The sequence below is a fragment of the Sinocyclocheilus anshuiensis genome, unplaced genomic scaffold, assembly GCF_001515605.1.
Source record: "Sinocyclocheilus anshuiensis isolate Anshui unplaced genomic scaffold, SAMN03320099.WGS_v1.1 scaffold457, whole genome shotgun sequence".
Classification (NCBI taxonomy): Eukaryota; Metazoa; Chordata; class Actinopteri; order Cypriniformes; family Cyprinidae; genus Sinocyclocheilus; species Sinocyclocheilus anshuiensis.
In genome coordinates this window covers 2,961,149-2,978,070 of record NW_015537939.1, presented here as the reverse complement: position 1 = coordinate 2,978,070, position 16,922 = coordinate 2,961,149, and the positions used below count along the sequence as shown (strand labels likewise).

Sequence of the window (16,922 nt, the reverse complement as noted above, 5' to 3'; positions counted from 1 at the left end):
TTCTGTATATTTCGGTCAAAGCATTTTTTTGCTTGTTGACAAAACTGTTTTCTGTGGTAATCGACACAGATACTATTGATAGAACTTAACATAAATCAATTTAAAATAAATTTTTACAAACCAAATCGCATTTCCGTTAATGTAATCCAGTTAGGGACTTGCTAAACACTTAAAAAGGGTTTAAACATCATGATTAAGACAAAAGATTTCCAAACATCTGGCCCTGCATATTCTGGTCCGCCTTTGTGCCTTGAGTATATGACAAAAAGACAAAGCTATGTTTTTCCTTTTGTTTAGGACTATTTACTTTTCATAAACCTGAGAGGATTAATGATCTCTTACTCCTTCTAATTTGGTTTTCTGCAATGTTATCTACTCTCATAATCTCTCACAAAATGACGACTCATTATGATCGTCTCTTTATAATTGCCTTGGGAAATGCAGTCTTTTGTTCATAATGGAATACTAGCATATTGTTCACAGTATGCAGATACTGTGCAGTATACACTGATTACAGCCTATTAAGTAAGTAGTATGTGAAACAAAGTAGTTTGCATTAATAAATGATGAACAGTAGTATGCTATACCTGAAATAAAAGCAGGTATTTTTTTGCATTTCCTGGTTTGTGTAAAAACCTCTCAGTAGTCCGATCAAATAATGAGTCAAAATGGTAAACAACAGCTGATATTACTGCATTGTGTGGTATTTTATGCAACCTGCTCTGGTCACTAAGTTGTAGCTTTTCAAGATATTGATAATACAAAATTTGCATACTGCTATATTTAACTAAAACTACAAACTATGAAAAAAGTGCAAGGCAACATTTTAATTTAGTTTAACTCGATGTTCTAAAATAACAAAAAAACTGAAATCATTTTTACATAACGGAATATAACAAAATTAAACTACTAAAATGATTCAAAATATTATTAAAAACTATAATAGCACCTCAATTATGCTAAAATAACGCTGACATACTGTGCCCAGTATACATACTGTAAAAAGCAGTATACTATTAAAACATAGCTTTGTTGTTATCTTCACCATAAAAATGCAAGTGGAAAAACAGCGCCCCCTATCCAAGCCCACCTGCAGCAAAAAGTAACCTCTTTATTCCTAATAGACATTGGCCTTTTACATGCATTTAGGACAAAAACTTCACTGAGAATAGGGGAGGATACCGTTGGAGCTTACAGTGTACATTATGCCATGCATTGTGGGTGAGAAGTTTAAGCAGGAAGATAATGACTCAGGTAGTAGCGCTTCTTATTATAAATAAGCTGGAAATCACCTTTGTTCTATTGGGCTTTTCTCCTCTGATGAGCTATTGTGCAATAAAAATTCAAATGAGGTTCAGTCTTTTCCTAAAACACACACACACACACACTTATCAAAAGGCCACACACATCCATATTTCTGCTTCTTTCCGCCTTATTGCTTTAACTAGCCACAAGTTTCAAAGCGTTTCCAGAAAACAGGGGTCATTTAGAGAGTACAGTAATGATATTCTTCTTAATTCAGCATTATAGAAGATCAAGAGCCATATGCGGGAGATAAGAGGACTTAAGGAATTTGTGGGCTACATGATATTACTGGATTTAATACATATTATAGGCTCTTGCTCTCTTCAGAGGGGTCAGATGGGTTTCTTTTTGTATGCTCGTGCGTACAGAACAAAATAGAAAAATGTGTATATATTTCATTGTGAATTTGTATGTTTTTGTGAATCTATTCATCAGTCTTTGTTCCAGTAATATTTTTCCTATTTATTGTCTCCATAGGCTCCAAGATAAATGAGAACATTGCAGCATTTTGTTGACATGAAAAAACATTTGAAAACTGAAGAAAAAGACAAAAGGAATGAGCTTGTGTGTTTACATTTTTTTATGAGGGAATGAACTAGGCAATGAATGAAGCATTGCAAAGGGAAAAACTCTAATCTGAAACAACAGGACATTGTTTGGACAATGCTATTTTCACTGACTCATTCTGCTTGTCACTTTGTTATATCAGTAAGTGACTGTTTTTTTTTGTTGTTGTTGTTTTTGTTTTTTGAATTAATCACTGAATCATTTGCTGAACTGATTCATTCAATATACTGATTCATTCATGACCAACACAAGGGACTGTCTCAATGAGTGATTCACTGAATCAGTTACTCAACTTATTCATTCAAAAACACTAATTCATTCACAACCAAAACAAATGACTGCCTTTCAATGAGTGATTCACTGAATCATTTACTTAACAGATTCTTTCAGATGACTAAATCATTCATTCATGACCAAAGCAAATGACTCTCTTAAAGTGCAATCACATTTATCATTGTTTGGTGAATTTTTGCTGGTAAAATCTGGTCATTTTAATAGGAATCCAGTGGGAAATTCATGTGAGGGAGAACGATTTCCCCATGCAGATTTCGCAATGGGTTTTTTGCAATGTCGGTTTGGCGGATTTATTGCTTTGGCCAAAAGAAAGCTCTTTGGTTTGAAAATGACTTATTCACATAGTCACTTTAATTATTCATTCAAACTATTTGTTTAAAATAAAATAATTTATTCAGTGTTGGTAGGGTCATTTGCAATGCTTCATGGGAGTGGGTAGCCGTTACTGAGCTGCTATTACCGTTTCCATGGTAACAAGAGCTTCTCTGATTGGTGGATCTCCTATAAGGATTGGGGGTGGTTTAATTCTGCACTGGGAATTTGTAAATAAACCAGAATTTGTATCAAAAACTTAAAAAGTAAAGTTGAAATCACACTTGGGGCTACAGCAGCATATATTTGCTTGGAGCTCATGGTAGGTCTGTCTTGAAAGGGTTATACACCATTGCTAAAAATCAGTTCCTCTGTGGATAAACTAAATAGAATAAACCCAACTGGTGTGCTCTATTCTAGTCTTTGGGGCTTTTACAGGGTTTGTTATCATGTCTGGTGATTACAGTGAAAGACCAGTGGCCTGTTACTCAACACACATAAACCTGTCCCATATAGCAGCTCTTAGATTGATCGCTCACACCCAACCTACGTAATTACGTCACCTTTAACACCAAAACAAACCATCCAATCCACAGACACACAGAGAGCCCTCTGGGATATGTGTGTGTGGTTATGCATCTGTGGTTATTTATAGCAGAGGCAATAGTCACGATTTTGTGCAAAGGTAACATATGAGATGCCCTTACTGTTTAGACTGGCATTTGAAATAATGGTTTAAACGAGAGAAATATGGCCACAGCCAAAGAAACGAAAGATTAAAAATACAAAACAAGAGCTGATTAAAATTGCGCTCGGAGAGGCCAGTGGGCTTTTAGTGTCACTACTACACCAACCTTTTTGTCTTAACATGAGGTGAGTGTTGTCTAAAGGTGTGTAGAAAATATTTTTATATCCCCCTCCCTCTCTTTCTGTCTCTCTCACTCGCTCGCTCTCACACCCACACAACCCAGGTTAATATCCAGCTATTCAAGCGTGAACCAATCAGGTGACAGCAGACAGCGTGTGCTGAGAGAGCGGTATAAGATCACATGTAGTCCGTCCCTGAGGTAAAACTACACACACATTATACTACATCCAGGAGAAAAAAAAATATGAAGAATTGCAGTATACATAAAATTATATATTATTCAGGATATCAATTTTATATATTCAGAACAAACAAATAACAGTATATACACATGCATATATATTGTTTTTTTTTTATTTGTTGTTTTTTTTGTCATTTTTTTTTAAACATTTTACATTTTTCAAAATGTAATTTAATTTAATTTAATTTAATAAAATGTAATTTAATTTAATTTAATTTAATTTAATTTAATTTAATTTAATTTAATTTAATTTAATTTAAGTGTTTTCACATATGATCATTTATGGATAATCTGGGACCTGAAAGAAACATTTTGAATAGAGCATGTAGAATAGAGAGTTTAAATATAAAACTATCTAAATATGAAAGTGAATATAGAGTTTAAAAATAAAAGCAATATGCAAGTTTATGAAATGAATTTTCGATTAGATCTGGTGATTTGAGGCAACGAATAAAAATCTTACTGACCCCATATATACATATAAAAAGTTATTTAACATATATATTATACATTTATATTAATAATTTTTCGGTAATTTTTACCTTTAAATAAGCTTTCATTAAATTCTAAACTTTTTTTTAAATATTAAACAAAAGTTCTATTCAGATGATGCAATTCTTTTTGATTTTATATTTTGAATAGAGAGTTTAAATATGAAAATGTTAACTTTCACAGCAACAAGGTTTAAATTTTCAATGAGATTTGGTGATTTGAGGCAACTATTGAGCAGAGTTTTATGGAAATGAGCAAAAAAAAAATGTATGTCAGTATGAATGTTCCCTGAGACCTAGAAGTGTTTAGGACCTTTTTGGAGGTGCTTTACTGTCCTGATGTAGATATAACTTGATAGAACTCATGATCTGGATAAAATCTTTAAATGTGAAAAGTATAATTTCTGCACCACTCAAATTAAATTGCAATTCCAACTTGATTTTCCAAATACTCCGACCATTTTCTACGGTTTGCATGAGTTGTATTCAAATGATTTATTACAGGCATCCATGGGAATGCTATGGATTATTTTATGTACAGAAGATCAAATGAAGCGTCTCATTAATGTTTGGCAGCAGTAGTGCGGACAGTAATGCAAAATTCATGACCGAGTCACATGTACAGAAGAACTCTGCGTGCAACACATCATTCAATTAAAAACTCATTTATTATTTATTATGTGGAAAACAATTATAGTTATTGATGTTTCTTCTTTGCACTGTGTTTTTGCAGAGGGCTTGTGTTAGAAATGTGATTTATGGACAGTGTTTCCCACAAAACCTTTGTTGGTTTGGCTGTTGCCACTGCTGGTTCATAATCACTCTTTCACATCCTTTATGCAAAAAACCTTTGTGAATAGCTCAAGTGAATAAACTCTTAGCATAATTATCTTTTTTGTTATACAATCATTAATTATGTACTTAATGGGAGGAAATCTACAGTGTTACTTTGCATCAATTAGCTTTGAATGTGTTCAAAATGAGCATCAGTAACTTAAAGAGCGATGATGATCAAATTCTCTGTGATTTTACTGATTTCATTGATTTTGAATTGGCTACACCAGTCATTTCTTTCAGACTTTTTTATGGTCTGTGCGTCCTTATGCCAGTAAAGTGTCCTACAGTAGTGTTCTTTACCGTCTACACAAATATTTTGAAGAAATATCCACTGGTAAAAGTAATCCCGTGTGAAATGACCTGGTGGTAAAAGCCTGTGAATCATCTCTCTGTGGTCCTTGTCCAGCATGTAGGTCCTGCAGCTATCATTGTGCATCAAGCACTCCAAAAGTATTGAGTGGACGCTGACTGATGGAAAGATGCACTTCACAACTTCTCAGAAGGTTCTCAGTATGTTTTACTGAAACATAGGTTACAAGCTTGTCTAATACAGTATTGCATACTTATTCAACTAGATAAAAGATTTCAAATTAATTTAATATTGTTCTATAATGCATGATGTTCATTTATCCACATTTAATAATGGTAAAAATTATAGACATACACAGTAACAATGGAAGAGCTAACCTTGTAAAAGCTCTAAAGATCTGAATATTTTTACTGATTGTAGGTCTCACAATTTGGGCATTTCTGACATGAATTATGTCTGTTTTTAGTGCAGGAAACCTTAAACCCTCAAAACACATTTGTGCCCATTTTGACCCAGAAGAGATGCGCATAAATGTCTACAAAAATGCAGTTTTTAGCAAGCGATCAAAACTTCGCAAATGCTTTAAGACCTTGAAAACACAATTTTGTTTTGTTCCCCAGATTTTTTCCAATATTTTTTAAAGACATAAAAGCATTAAAAAAAAATTGTGTTAAGCCATTTTGGACCCAGGTATGTATGAATTACTATTAGGTGCCAAAAAATACCTAATAATCCAAAAATACAATTTAGTATGAAGTTATATTCACACATTTTTTTTTTTCAAATATGTACGCCTACTGGCGAACCATTGCAGTATGAAAAACTGATCGCTTTTTCATCTGAAAGTGAAACGTTTATGCAAGTAAAATGAATTTATTTTGTTTGAAAACTTTTCAGATGCTGTTTTGTTAGAAATATATATATAGGTTTCATAAATTTGGACTCTTTTTGAGCAATCGTGAGTTATAAATTAATTCCATTATTTCAATAGTTCTCAGATTATATGTTCCTATAAATTTCATATAATGCTTTCAAATAAAAGTTCTCATCAATAAAAAAAAAAAAAAAATATTGAGTGAAACGTTTATGCAAGTAAAATGAATTTATTTTGTTTGAAAACTTTTCAGATGCTGTTTTGTTAGAAATATATATATAGGTTTCATAAATTTGGACTCTTTTTGAGCAATCGTGAGTTATAAATTAATTCCATTATTTCAATAGTTCGCAGATTATATGTTCCTATAAATTTCATATAATGCTTTCAAATAAAAGTTCTCATCAATAAAAATAAAAAAAAATATTGATCAAAAACAATATGGTTTTAGTTTTGAATATGTAAAATATTAAGTTATGACTGTTTTATAAAAGTATTATTCTTCGGGTCCAAACAGACCCGGAATATGAAATGACAGTTTCAACATTATGGACGGAGCATTATGGAAGTATTAGTATAAGGCATTACGGAACATTATGACAGTTACATAACAATATAAGAGGACTTTAGGGGGAAAACTACAAGTGTGGAATATATAACCCATCTTGTACTATTTCTTTCAAATAATGAGTTATACAGTGATTTAAAGGTTCCCTGAAATGCTTAGAAACACACAGCGTGCTGATGTCATTTTAACTGAAACAGGAAGACAGGGCGGGACATATCAAGCAGCCCCGCCCCTTTTTAAAATAGCCAATAGCGTTCGTTTATATAACAGCTTGGCTAGAGCCGTTCAGAGCCGTTGAGCTCCGTAAAGCCGCATTTGACAGGGTATGCCAGCCACAATCTCATCCATATTGCTATAAAATATAACATTCTGTGTAGAATTCAAATAGCTCAGATACATTTTGTGGTCTGTGCCGACTCGCGCATGTGATCCGCTCCGTGCTATCGTGTCTCTGGACCGGAGCAGAGTGTGTGTGCGGTGCGGTGGTTAGCATGACACAGCGCGAAACCAGACTTCTTTTTTTCCTCAATGGAAAGCATATTTACACTGTTTGAATCGTTCCCTGTCCCCTATATAGTGCACTACGTGCCATTCACTGTACAGAAAATACTAATTCTGTGGACAAGTGACCGATTTCAGCTGCGGCTTCAGCGTCTATTTTATAGTGTAGGGGCCGGGCGCTTCGGATTCTAGAGAGCATTTGATTGGACAGAAAGTTTGATGAGGAGCTGAAGTATGATGTGACGTCAAAAAAAATCGTTGAGCCGTTTTGGTGGAAGTGACGAACTGCAAGCTTTGAATGCTTATATCTTCTAAATGCGAATTTTGTCACTGTTTTGGAGCACACTGCCTTATAGATAACCTTAAGACTAACATATTGATACTAACACCCAAAACACTTTAATTTTGATTTCATGGGGACGTTAAAGTTACATTCACTTCTGCTGAGGGAGGCATGTCGAGATCCCCAGACGTTCCTCCAACTCTAACCTCTCTGATGGCTAAATTAACCCGACAGCCTGGCCAGTAACACAATCGGTGTCGCCTCCTGTCTGTTCCGACTCAATGTCCCAATTAGCACGCCCCCGCCAGGGCATTATATCCTCTTCTTCACTTCACCCGCCTAAACCCTGAATTACTGAGCAGCAGGGCCACTGCCTCCCTCTGGGACCCCCATCCGTGCACGGGGAAAAGACAGCACCGGGAATCTTTGCTCATTTTTCATCTGCATTGATTTTTTTGGGAGGAGAAAGTGGTGCAGAGGTAAACAGGGAGGTCATTGATTCAAAGTCACACAAAGATGCTGAGGGAAGGAGAGAGGGAGGAAAATGCACCTAGACTAAGAAGGTACATAAAAATGGATGTGTACAGAAAAGTAAAACAAAACACTTTCCCCGGCTTTTGATTTTCTGTTTGTTTCTGTTATGATTTTCTGGTTGTGGCATTTATCTGAACCAAGCCCAGGGGAATGAGACAGATGGAAAATCATGATGCAGTCTTGATATAATTTACAGAAAGGAGGAGGTGGTGCATCTCTATCAGTTTAGAAACCCCTCGCTGAGGAAATGTCGCATCAAAACACCTGCAGAATTGATGACTCAATAACAAAAGCTCATTTTAAGAGAATGAACCCTGGCACAATTGACTTTTACAATATTAAGCGATCTGCATTCAGTAGTCGTGGTTGATGTGCATGTTTGTAGGCGACTGACATTTCAAGAGACAAGTTATGACGGAATGATCATATTTACACAAGCTCAAAGTTTGAAAACAAGTTTCACTGTCCTTATTTTACATTTGTTGACACTAGTGGCATAGAAATTGGAATGTTTTCATTGTAAATATTGATTACAGAATTGTGATTATACAAAACCAAGTTTGGGATCAGAAAGATTGATTGATTGATTGATTGTTAAATACTTTTATTAATCAAGGATGCATTGAATTGATCAAAAGAGACCATAAAAACATTGTTACATTGTTGCAAAAATGTAGATTTCAAATAAATGAAACTTGCTATTCATCAAAGAATCCTGAAAAAAAAATATTGAAAATTGATAATAATAATAAGAAAAGCTTCTTGGGTAGTAAATCAGCATATTAGAATGATTTTTGAAGGATGATGTGACACTGAAGACTGGAGTAATGATGCTGAAAATTAAGCTTTGCATTACAGGAATAAAATATATTTTGAAATATATTCTATAAGAAAATAGCTATTTTAAATTTGTAATATTATTTCACAATATTACTTCTTTTTTATTCATATTTTATATATATTTATATTTTATTTTTTAAACCATATTTTTGATTAAATAAATGCAGCCTTGTTAAGGATATGATGCTTCTTTCGAAAAACATTCAAAAATCTTACGGACACCCATTTACATTACATTATATTACATTTCCCAACATCAGCTGTGGCTCCACAGGATAAAACATGAAGATAAGCATTAACACACTCAGTGTGCGTCATTTGCTTTTCATTTTGTTGCATTAGTCATAAAACATCTAGCGTTTTTGCTGAAGTGAAAAAGAAATGCGCACATCAACTTTTTCACTTGCAAGCACATTGTAATTATGACTTCTAGGCTTGTGAGCAGAACTTCCCAGAAGGATGTGAAGGCAGCATTAAAACTGTTTTAACTAATTTGGAACATTATGATTTTGGAACAGCCATCATATGTTTTTTTTTTTGTAAATGCTGTCTAGATAGGCAACTCACTAGGTTTTGTAACAGATCTCAAGTGTTTATGTACTGCAATAAGTTTTCATTCTCTGGTTAAAAAGGAAAAAATAAGAAACCTGAGGCTAGAATTTTAAATCAGAGCCACAAGGGGCAATATCAATCTCCTATCGCATCAAACTGCAGTGAAACGCCACAAGCGTTTGACCTCTTCTTTAGCTTTAGAAAGACTCGAAGTGCATTTTCATGTTTAGAATCGAAAAAAAAAAAAAAAACATATTTGGAGCACAGTAATGTCACTTCCTGTAAGCATTAAAGCTATAACAAAGGACTTCGCTTAGCTTTGTTTTCTTGGATGTTGCTGTATGCATAATTTCCATCGGTTTCATCTGAGATGGAGGTAAAATGACATACAATGTTTCTGAGGTAAAACAGACAGAGCTAAGGCTTCTCAAGCGTCTTTAATTTGTCAGAAATGTCACGTTCAACATAGCCAGAGGTTTCGCAACATTTCAAAACACGACTATCAACGATTCCCGGTAAGGCCCTCCAGAGCCGAGGGGTCGACTTAGCTTAGCTTTGTTTTCTTGGATGTTATTGTATGCATACTTTCCATCTATTTCATCTGATATGAAGAGGCAAATAGTGTGCGTGATGTAAAATGTTTTTGAGATAAAACAGACACAGCTAAGGCTTCTCAACGCTCATCACAGAGCGACTTTAATTTGTCAGAAATGTCACGTTCAACATAGCCATGGGTTTCGCAACATTTCAAAGCACGACTATCATTGATTCCCGGTAAGGCCCTCTAGAGCTGAGGGGTCTGCAGCATCACATAGAGCACCTCAAAGGTAGATTGAACCCCATAGCACTTGAGGGGATATGGTTGCGTAACTGCGAACAGCCTTATCACCCCACCACCACCACCCAAGACTGTTATCCAATGTGATGCCAAGCTAAAAGGCTCAGACGAATATGCAAAGAGATTTGCACATGCCCATTACAGGCCGTCTGCTGATCTCTGCGCACGCTTTCAAAGTGAATGCATAATTTTTGTTAGCGGAAAATGAGAGAAATCTGACTTCCTAAAACAGCGTGACACATTTGGCCTTGAACTAAAAAAGCCTAATGCTTTTACCAGCACAGCAATTTGACCTGGAATGTGAGTTGAACTCATTCGAAAAAGCTGGGAGAAGTAAAAAAATGATCTTGGCATTTTAACATCCATTTAGCACCAACATGATGTGCGGTGAAAAACTGCAGCGAGCCATCTGTCCTGATTAGCTGAACAGCTCTCATTTGATAAAGGTCAAGTGTCAAATGTTCTGCCCAGTGCCTCTTGGATTTTAAAAGTAATGGGACGTGCAAGTCCAAATCTTCAACTTTTTTCCTTTTTGATTTCGTAAAACATTATGTCGACGAAGTGGTGAGATTATTGCTGCAATCACGTTGTGTAAGTAGGTTCAGATGTTTGTTCATGACTTTGTCAAACACATTAAAGTTTGAAACTCTGACTGCTAAGAAATTCTCTCAATTTCCCCACTTCTATGTTGTGACATCATGTAAAACCACCAAAAACTGCAGTGGATTTACTGTAACTGTAATAGCTATTGACACATTGCATTGCACATTGCAGCTTATTCTGGCCAAAAACTGCCCACTTAGACAGGAAGAGAGTTTGTGTGTAAGCTTTGTGTTTAGAACTTTTGATTGTCTAGATGAACTAGGCACTTACTGTATTATTTCACATATACAAATCAAAACATAAATCACATTATACTACCATTTAAACATCTTGGGTCCATATGATTTAATGTTTTTGAAAAAAAGTCTCTTATGTTCATCAATGCTGCATTTATTTGATCAAAATACAGAAAAAAACAGTAATATTGTCAAATATTATTACAAAATTAAAAAGAAAATATTTCTATTTTAATATATTTTAAAATGTAATTTTGTAACGTAAATTATTCATTCTAATTTGCTGATTTCCTGCTCAAGAATTTATTTATTTATTTATTTAAATTATCAATGTTTTTTTTCCTCAGGATTTTTGATAAATATAAAACTCAAAATTAACATTTGTGATTTTGAGTGTTTATTTGAGTTTTTTGTAAACAATTTTAAGTCTTCTTTACTGTCACTTTTGATTTAAATTGTAATTACGGTAATTCAATGCATTCTTGCAGAATAAAAAAATTTTTTTTTTGAAAAACAAAAATCTTACTGACCCCAGACTTTTGAATGATAGCGTATGTAATTCTGCCTGTGAAATATCTAGTTTATTTGTTACTAATTCCCTCAATTTTTTTTCAACTGGCAAACTAATTTAATGATTAGATTTTCCTCACAAGCACTCAGAATTTTAACACAGGTTAAGACGGTATTTTACCTCCGTGAAGTTGGCACCCCATAAAAAGAAATAATCATCAAAACCCGTTCATTTGTGCTCGATCAGTGCTGATTTGTGCCGTTAAAAGAAACAATGTAACCATGACCTCTTCTTAAATATAACGGGAACTTTACTCTCCACCCCGTTTAGCGAGGCCGCAGAGTTTTAAAAAATAGTGTTTGTGTTGCCTTAAAATTGTAAGTTTAGTCAGCTCCAAGTTTTCACTAACTTCCTTTTTCTACAGTCCATTATGTTCTTTTTGTTTTCTTATGCAGTGCGATAAATAATCGTTTGTAAGGGGGACAGAAAAACTTTAACATAATATTATAATATAATAATATTAGCTGTTAAATGCAGTAATACCATGCAATTACAGTTACATATAGCCTATAGATAATGGATTATTAAGTGCTTCTGTTTTCCCCCTTTTAAATAGGCCTATTTAACCAGGATTTCTTTTCACGGCACAAATCGAGCACTCATAGTTTTGATGATTATTTCTTTTTATGGGGTGCCAACTTCACGGAGGTCACGATTTTGGTCCCGGCAGAATTGTAAAAACATCCCTGACCCCTTAAAAGCTATGCTGCAAAGGCAATCTGATTGAAGCTTACGATTTTCACAAGTGCTTTCCAGTTTTGTATGCATTATGCATCAGACAGTCAGACGAACAGCTAGGTAACAACCTCTACACATATTTCAGTTTGATATGCCATTTTATTATTACCAGTGTTAGCAGGTGCTCTCTTTGTTCTTCTGTATTTCACAGAAGGTGAATTCATGTAGTGATTAAGTATTTTGCTGTCATAACCAACAAAGCCGCTCTTGGATCTGTAAAAGTTGCCATAGAAACAAATCATTTCTAAGTCCCGCGATCTGGATCTGAGTTGTCATCTTGTAATTACGGTAATTCTGACACTATGTGAACGCGGCATATATTTACTGTCATTATTAAGTCTCTTAATGAAGAACAGTTAAACATTTAGAGAACATTTTCACTAAATCATTTTCTTGTCCACTGATCAAATGATCATTTTGACCTGATCCAATGTGTAGTTCAAAATAAAACCAGAAAATGGTTCTGAAAGAGTAATGAAAAGTTTTGAATACTTACAACCATACCGTTTAGCGACACCCAGCAATCAGGAGGGAAGTCTTGCAGGAGAGGCACCAGAAACTGCAGGCATCCGTCCCAGTGACACAGCAACAACATCATGCCAATCAGATTAAAGATTCTTACCACTGCACTCGCCAGGTCATACGTCATATGAAAAATCTGAAGGAGGAACACAAGGAGAAAAAGATCAGGATGGCGTTTTGTTGAATAACAAAAATCATTATCTTGCATATTAAAGTTCACCCAAAAATGAAAATTCTGTCATTAATTACTCACCCTCATGTTGTTCCAAACCCGTAAAACCTTCGTTCATCTTTGGAACATGGAAAAAAATGTTTTTGACGAAATCCAAGAGCTTTCTGACCCTGCATAGACAGCAACGCAACTGACATGTTCAAGGCCCAGAAAGGTAGTAAGGACATCGTTAAAATAGTCCATGTTCAACATGCGTCATGGTACTTTTGTGAACGCGTGTCGACTGACACGGAAGAGAAGTCATTATTTTTGTTTTCTTTGCTTATAAAAAGTATTCTCGTAGCTTCATAAAATTATGGTTGAACCACTGATGTCACATGAACTATTTTAACAATGTCCTTACTACCTTTCTGGGCCTTGAACGTGGTAGAAAGCTCTGGGATTTCATCAAAAATATCTTCATTTGTGTTCCGAAGATGAATGGTCTTACAGGTTTGGAATGATATGAAGGAGAGTAATTAAAGGGTTAGTTCACCCAAAAATGAAAATTAGCCCATAAATTACTCACTCTCAAGTCATCCTAGGTGTATATGACTTTCTTCTTTCAGACGAATCCAGTCGGGAGTTATATTAAAAATTGTCTTTGATCTTGGAGCTGTGTGAGACACTTTTTTTTATGGATGGGCGCTTTTTATTTAACTTCTTTTGGACTGATGCATGCAACACACGCTGAGTGCCATGAAACAGCTTGATCAAAGACAATTTTTAATATAACTCCGACTGGATTCGTCTGAAAGAAGAAAGTCATATACACCTAGGATGCCTTTTTATGGACTAATTTTCATTTTTGGGTGAACTAACCCTTTAATTACAGAATTTTCATTTTTGGGTGAACTATCCCTTTAAGAAAACAGTATGTCATGTGACACTAAAGAGCGGAGTAATGGCTGCTGAAAATTCAGCTTTGCCATCACGTAATTAAATTACATTTCAAAATATATTTAAATTTTAATAATATCTCACAATATTACTATTTTTAACTGCATTTCTGATCAAATAAATGCAGCCTTGGTGAGCATAAGAGACTTATTTCTAAAATATAAAAAATCTTACCAACTATAAACTAAATGATATTGCACTGCATATACAGTATGTATTTGTTTTGTTATTGTATTTCCCATCCCACATGCCCAGGTGATTTATTCAACAGGAAAGTCATTTCAGAGTTCAGAGAAAGTAATTAAATTTAGATTTTTTTATGTATGTATAACATGCACTGATGAATCATGCACAATAAAATCAGTGACATTTATTAAAAAAGTAAATTGGCTACATTTTGATTTCATTTTGTCTATAACAACTCAACTTAATTGTAAGACTGAAAAGCTACTAGATACGCCTTGTAGTCTGTTTCCTGCTCTAATCTCCCTTGTTGATGAGAATCACGAATGTAGACAGAGCTGAGAATGTCATGCCTTTTCACCTCTTCGTAGATTTATATTGCTAATAATGCAGTGAGAAGAAAGCGAACATCACGGGAGCGCTGCGTCTTGCTGAATGACGAGTCACTGCCCTGGAGGATTCAAAACAATTATGCTCGACCCCAAAGACAACAGTCAACACGAGAAGAGATGTGTTATCCATCTCATCTCCGCCTACTAAAAGGTCTGATACTTAATAGCTCTGCATCAATAAAACTGCAATGAAAAGGGCTGTTCTACAATTCGCAGCAGTTCTCAATTGGTTTTGCTTGAGGGTCCAGAATTCACATTAGACATTGAGAGGAAACTCACCATGATGCCACATCATATAAAAGTCACTAAAATGTCTTTAAAAACAATCTTGAGATGCTTTTTCCTGCTGAGAAGGCAGATCTTTTAAACTAGACCAAACCAAAACCAGCTTAGGCCTGTTTAACCATCAACTGCAATGGATCAACAATAAGCAAAATAATTAACTTGACATAGGCTACATGGGAAACTTGACAATACATAAGATTCAAAGTGTGATTTACCAGATTGGAACAAACATTGGGCCAAATATTAAAAATGTACCATATTACCAAGTGACAGATGATTCTGCACCAAAATACACTCTAAAAAATAAAGGTCTTTGGTTTCGGTGGTTCCAAAAAGAACCTTCAACATCCATGGAATCCTTTCATTTGTGCAAAAGGTCCTTCATAGTGTAAAAAGGTTCTTTTAAGAACTGCTCACTGAAAGGTTGTTAGGGGAACCCAAAAATGGTTGTTCTATGGAATCCACTCTTGAAAATAAAGGTTCTTTATTAGCATTGATGGTTCCACGAAGAACTATAAACATACATGTAAACTTACATTACCCAAAAGGTTCTCAATAGTGGAAAAGGGTTCTTTAGTTTATTCAAATGTTCTTTACACTAAGAAAATAATGGTTCTTTTAAAAACTTTTCACTAAAAGTTTCTTTTGAAACCTTTATTTTTAAGTGTGTACCTTTGACATAAAAAAAGAGATTCTTCTCCCTTTTAAAAGCAAACTTATTGTGCTGTCACAATTTTATGGTAAGTTGCTTTTCATAATTTGCATTTAGCATTGTCAGAGCAGACCTGCTACTTGTTTTGGTCACGACCCACCACACTGTTTTAGAGGTTTCATTGAGAATGCCGCCCACAGGCTCTTACGTGTAACATTAGCTGCTCTTACACACAATTGCAAGAGTCCTTGTCTGTCTTAGTGAACGCCTGGGATATTTGCATGCTTTTCAGCCAAGGTAGATTTGGTTTATGTTTCACAAGAGCGATACAGCCAAGAGCCAAGAGAACGAGAGGGAGAGGAGAGAAGGAGATACAAAACAGGGGACATGGCCTGAAATGATATGAGATTACATATAAACACGGCAGATAATTAGTCATATGCAAACTACATTGTGCGCTGGCACAACAGAGACTCGGAGGGGTGAAAGGCTTTGAATTCCTAAAAAATCAGACTTGGCAAGACGGAAGCGGGTGGCAATTTTAAATGCAGTGAAATACTGCAGAGGAATGGATAGGGGGTTAGAGGAGGAGTGTGTGTGTGCGTGTGAGTGTGCGTGTGTGTGTGTGTGTGTGTGTGTGTGCGCGGAAGAGATACACATTTATTCTTGTTTTGTTTTGCTGTTTATTCGGTGTAGTCAACTGAAAAAGAGACTGTGGTTGTTATATAATTCACAGTGTCTCTTTTTACATTTAGACTAACCTTAGACTAAAAATAGAATATTTACAACAATATAATTGCATTTTACTCCCGTAATGTGACACACACTGCTTGGTGAAACAGGATTTTCAAGGTGTAAAAATGTATGGCAGGACTTGATTTTATCCATTGGGAATTGAATGAATTGTAAAAAGTGGTTGGAAAATAAGAGGAATTTGTCTTTGGTAAAGATAAAAAATTTTTCCTATTTGGAATAACATGCACTGATGAACACAAAAGACCAGAGATGTATATTAAACAAGTAGTAAGTAATGATTTTGATCAACCCAGGCTCATTAGAAAAACGTGCATGTGGCGACATTTTTTGCAAAATTATGTGAAATTTGAATATGAATCTGGCAACGCTGTATTTCTTTGGTTGTTATACGTACGTATCGCAGCAGTTCAGAAATTAAAGGGTGTGTTTGGGTTGAACTGTTCTGGAACAGTGTTGTAAATACAACTTAACCACTGATTTCTAGTCGTGTCCGCTTTTGGAAGGCCAAACAAAGTATTTTCGCTTTTGCAATGAAACACACAACGCCTTCACAACAAGGCGGCGGCGGTGGCAGCAACAATAATGTTACGCCTTCTTTCTTTGCGTGAACATTTGGGCGGCGTTATGCAAATCTTCCCACACAGTGACGTAGACATGT

General features: G+C 35.1%; 1 protein-coding gene and 1 long non-coding RNA gene across 5 annotated transcripts in view; one reads left to right on the top strand and one right to left on the bottom strand.

Moving 5' to 3' along the window:
* The window catches only part of LOC107662227 (potassium/sodium hyperpolarization-activated cyclic nucleotide-gated channel 1-like), a 112,871-nt gene that overhangs the window by 44,871 nt on the left and 51,078 nt on the right, over positions 1-16,922 (bottom strand). For all 4 annotated transcript variants that reach the window (XM_016452184.1, XM_016452192.1, XM_016452177.1 and 1 more), the window contains exon 3: positions 12,860-13,021. In XM_016452184.1, coding sequence (XP_016307670.1) covers positions 12,860-13,021 — 162 coding nt within the window. The remainder of the gene's footprint in view (positions 1-12,859; positions 13,022-16,922) is intronic.
* Positions 16,735-16,922, top strand: part of LOC107662253 (uncharacterized) — a 9,728-nt gene continuing 9,540 nt past the window's right edge. Inside the window, exon 1 of the long non-coding RNA XR_001631199.1 lies at positions 16,735-16,831. This is a non-coding gene — a long non-coding RNA (uncharacterized LOC107662253). The remainder of the gene's footprint in view (positions 16,832-16,922) is intronic.